General features: G+C 40.3%; 1 protein-coding gene across 2 annotated transcripts; it reads right to left on the reverse strand.

The window, feature by feature from the left end:
• Positions 1 to 494: 494 nt before the first annotated feature.
• ticam1 (TIR domain containing adaptor molecule 1) lies at positions 495 to 3,200 on the reverse strand. Of its 2 annotated transcripts, XM_062429013.1 has the most exons (3): positions 3,164 to 3,200; positions 2,948 to 3,079; positions 495 to 2,740 (listed from the first exon to the last, which is right to left on the reverse strand). In XM_062429013.1, the coding sequence occupies exon 3, from the start codon at positions 2,637 to 2,639 to the stop codon at positions 951 to 953; it is 1,689 nt and encodes a 562-aa protein (XP_062284997.1). In that variant the 5' UTR covers positions 2,640 to 2,740; positions 2,948 to 3,079; positions 3,164 to 3,200; the 3' UTR covers positions 495 to 950. The 2 variants fall into 2 exon arrangements, with proteins under 2 accessions (XP_062284997.1, XP_062284996.1); XM_062429012.1 differs by having other exon boundaries at positions 2,948 to 3,191.
• Positions 3,201 to 4,810: the final 1,610 nt, after the last annotated feature.

Here is a 4,810-nt window from a genome sequence, read left to right on the forward strand (position 1 = left end):
TGCCTTGTTGAAATGTTGTGTCTCCAAACTCAACTTTTCAGAACCGTTTTTACAACATATAAAAGGTATCAGATCATGTTGTTTGTTTTGTCCATTTTAATGTTGTGTTTTCATGTTCCATTTTATTTTTGTGTTTTGTATGGAGCCCAGGATCAAATGTGGATCCTAATAAAGAATAAAAAATAAAGGATAAAGGATCAAAAATAAGTTTCACAGGCTGAAGAATTTTCTCATCCTATTGATAAACATCAGTGACGTGCACAATCTCAAAGCAAGAGCCAAAACTTGAATGTGGAACCTGCACTCACCTCACAGTATGCACATGCTGTAATAATCTAGGTTGGATTGACTTTTGGTTTGCACAAATATGCATGCACACACACAAACACTATAAAAAGACTCAGACTTGTGTGTCTTATCTGTGTGATTTGCATTGGGCCTTCACAGAATTACTGAAATGTGCACACACTCACACAAACACTTGGAGCAATATAGAAAATGTTGCAAATCAGAGTTTATTAATCTCATACAGCTATCAGATAACCAGAAGAAGTAATGGTATATTGGATGACACTGCATTTAAGAAGATCCTGATGCAGTGCAATGAGGAGTGTGGAACAGCATTGCTCCCTAGTGCCCACAGCAGGTTCATGCAGCTGAAGAGGACAGGAAGTATAAATCACACAATCGGTCAGTAGATGGCAGTCCCCAGCTAATTATTCACCCAAAGCCACAGACTTTCTCTTAAAGTGTTATATCAAATCATTTAGATGGCACTTCTTTTATCTTTTTTTGAGAATTTTCTGCACTTTTCTTCCAGGTTTAAATTCAATGAAACAATACCCCACAGTGGTTCTGACATTTTAGTGTTGAAGAGATAGGATTATTTCTCTCATTTTATACATAAACTCACTCCCCAAAACACATTTTTTAAATTTCCATCTTTACATTTATTGCTCCTCATCTCCCTGAATTGAATCACCTCCACCATGACCCACAGTCATTTGAGAGTCATCACCAATCATAACATACTGAGAATTTGTAATGTTAATGATTGGTTGACACCCTGATTGAAAATTGCGGTTGTGTATCATTATATGGTTCAGTGTTTCCTGTTCTAGCAGCTGTGTTCTTTTACACTCTTGGATCAGCTGCTTTTGATGTTGATTTAAATGTTTAAGTGCCTCCTGTCTCTCTATCTGCAATTTCACTCTCTGCTCCTCCATCCAAATTCTTTTCTGTTTATTAATATTCGCTGGTGACAATATCTTGCGTGCTTTTTTGTCAAAGTTCTTCTTCTCATCCAGTGGAATTATACTCTGCAGAACTATGGGCATGCTTAGTTTGGGCATGCGGTTCTCCATTGGCAGCAGAGGGATAACAGTGTTGTACTTATGTTTGTGGTTTATGGAGTTGATGAGGGCCGAGTCTGTCATCATCTCCTGCAAACGAGTGAAGTTGCAGGTGAGCAGCAGAAGGGTAAAAGCTGAGTTGTTGATAGCATCCTCTATACACCTAAAAGTGCTCTTTCCAGGGATGGCAAAGTCATCAGAGAAAGTTGCGCCTTCGCTACTGGCGATAGCTTCCAGTTTTTCTTTCAAGCTTTCGGCTACTTCCGCATCTTCCTGTGCATGCAGGATAACAAAAGCGTAAAATATTTCTTCTTCCTCCTTTTCTGCACCTTTACATTCATGCATCTTATCTGTTTCAGTCATCTTGGGTGTTGCAGTAGGTAGTGAAAACTTTGGTTCAGTGGTTTGGTTTGGAGTTTCTGTCTTACTGCACTCCGTTGTAAACGCTGTATCCATCTTTGTGTTTTTAAACAGAGGAGGTTCATTGGATTTAAGCTTAGATTCCTCAGGAGCAGTTTTCACTTCATTACCAGCGGAGACGGCAGTGCTTTGTTCGGCGCTTCCTGATGTTTGTGGAGTTATTCTGTCCCCATGAAATGTGGCTGTTGGAGGAGTGCTGATCTCCAGATGAGTAGGATATGATGGTAGTGAGGAGCCCGCATGCAGTGGGCTGGGCAAACCACTTTCTGACTGATCCTGAGACAGAGTCACTTTTAAAGTTGTATTTCCTTCATTCCGGCTGCTATGAGAATCATGGGAAGACCCTAACTTGAGGTTGCTGAAAGAACACATCATCTCTGCAAACGAGGGCCCACAGACAGTTTTAGCTTCCTCTCTGAGTAGATCATATTCCAGATCCACACCGTTGCTTCTTTTTTGGCTCTCAGTGGAAAGGGCTCTCTTGTACGCCAGATTTCTTAAAGGTTGATCGCACAGTCTTTGTTCTGACAAAACTTTAAAAATTCGAGCTAAAGCTGCAAGAGACTCTCTTGTGAACTCTTGAGAATTACTGCAGCGAACTGCAAAATCTTCTAATTTGCCTCGACTCATTTTCCATGTTTCAACCAGATGGTTAGCGAGGTTGTTGTCTGTCAGCATCTGGAGTTTGTTCAGGGCCTGCTCCTCTTGCTGAAGAAAAATCAGACATAAGGCATGTATGATATTATCTTCAGTAGACTCACGCAGCTGGAATGTCAGACTCCGAAGTCGCTCGGGAGGTACCTTGACTAGAATGTCATAAACGTCTCTCAGTCCTGTTCCCTGATTTTCTGGTCCCTTGTGACTCATTTTCAGTTTGGGTTTGTACTACAAGCAATCACATGCAATTTTCCAACATCTTCGTCCTTTGTTGTCGAGAGAGGTGCATAACTTCATGGACTTCTTTGTTTCTTCGAAGAGATAAAAACAACTAAAATCAATAATTATGCAGTGAGCGTAAAAGGTCATAACATAATATGCTTTCTATACTTCAGCAGTGTGTTACAAAAAGTAGGAATCATGATGACCCAAATACACTAACTATACAAACTTTATTGTTGCAGTAAGATGATTTTCTGACAAATATAACAGTCAAAAACTTTACTTTAATTACTTACTTGCACGGAGTTCTCTGAGCCATAACAATGACTTCAGTCTGTGTTTCCAGCTCAAATAAGGAAGTAACTCTCCCTTCCAGTTCAGTTCGGCTTTTAGAAAACTCTATTTTCTGCACAGGAAGCTCTAAGAGCCTTTTTGAAATAAACCTGTTAGAATACCACTGAGTGTGACATGTCTTTTCAAACTTTTTGCATCAAGTTCATAAGTGACTGTACCTGTGGCAGTTGAAGGCCTCTGCCAGCTTCAAACACGTTTGCAAAAAACATGATGATGTCACAAGCTGGAAGTATGGAAGCCCATGATGGACAAAAGACAAAAGCAGGAAAAAGCATTCATGACTGCCAGATATGTAGTTTTGACCAAATTAACAAAATTGTACCATCATTAACAGATGTTATTCGAAATGCAAACATTCACCAGTATTGCTGTTCGCCTCTATAAGATGTGCTATAACAACCCATTAACTTAATTTCTCACAACATTACAAATCTACCCAAAAAAGTGATGATTTTAGCTCTGTGTTCACAATAGGCTTAGAAGAGAGAAGAATTCTGCATTTTCTTCCTCTGTACTGAAAGGCAAGTGTATTTTTATCCACGGAGGAAACCTCCAACCCTGTATTTACCAGGGGTGGGGTCACACTAGACAGAGTGCAAGCCAACATCAAGTCCCTCAATACAGTGTAGACAGAGAGCGTCTCTGTTCTTAGTGCTGAAAGCAGTCTGATATATTTACTGTGCAACCACTTCTGAGGGATTACAGTAACTCTATAGGATGAGTGGTTTGTATGCCTTCTATAAATATGACTATTGTAGCATTGGTATGTTTCTTTACAGAATGAAATATTACTATTCAGCTGAGCTATATAGCACATGCCATTCAAACCACAGCACTCTTGTTTTAAGCATTTTGCTAACAGCAAACTGACTCAACTATCCAACCATGATAATCACATACATTTCCTTCACACTCGTACACCATGTATGCCTTCGTTTCCTCCCTCAAGAATAAACACACATGCAAATACTTATTCTGAACATGAAAGCACTAGCGACAGCAGCACACACACATCCACACAGCCTCAGGATCATCCTCAGTCAGTTACATAATGGACTGCCAAACGTCCGTCTTTATTGAGGTCAGTTCTTTTAACGAGAGACACACTCTCCCAGCAGCTGTGTTAGTCAGCCTGGCGGTAAATTGGTCTTCACCTTCAGGCATAAACATATAGGCTCTGTCAGTTCTGCAAATTGTGGTATAGTACAGCTTTGTTTTATTTCTTTTTTGTGAGTGTTTTGAGCAAACACATTCTGACCTCTTCTTGTTTTTTTGGGTGAAATATTACTTTATTATTCAGCACAAAAACATTTCTAACTATTTCTTCACATGGCAGATTACTATAAACTACAAATGCACAGATGTATGTATCTGTGCTTGTGTGTGAAGTTGCTGGCCGTGGGAGAGAGCCCTGAGGGAGACACAGAGGGGTCACATATAAGAGGCTTTAGGGCAGACAAGTGAAAAGGAGGCCCTTTCTTGGACAGAGACCACAGATTAGGATGAAAGGCATAAGAGTGGGGGATGCTCTCTCTTTTTTTTATCTGTCTCGCTGTATCTCTCTCCCACACTCTGCATCATGTCTATTCAAAATGAAAAAGAAATAAAGAAGAAGACACACAAATACGGACACGGTGGAAGCTACAGATGGAGACAGGGAGGTGATACAAAGCCAGATAGATCAGATAGTGAGATAGGGGCAGAGTAAAAGATGTATTGAGACCTTGACAGATCGATAGCCTCTTTAGAATTCAGTTTGTGAGAGGCCGAGAGAGGCCATGCAACACGCCGCTCTTTTCCCAGCC

This window comes from Scomber scombrus, chromosome 11 (assembly GCF_963691925.1).
Source record: "Scomber scombrus chromosome 11, fScoSco1.1, whole genome shotgun sequence".
Taxonomy (NCBI): Eukaryota; Metazoa; Chordata; class Actinopteri; order Scombriformes; family Scombridae; genus Scomber; species Scomber scombrus.

What these genes read in the sequence shown, in the direction of transcription:
- ticam1 (XM_062429013.1), bottom strand. Translation starts at nt 2,639, where the DNA reads ATGAGTCACAAGGGACCAGAAAATCAGGGAACAGGACTGAGAGACGTT.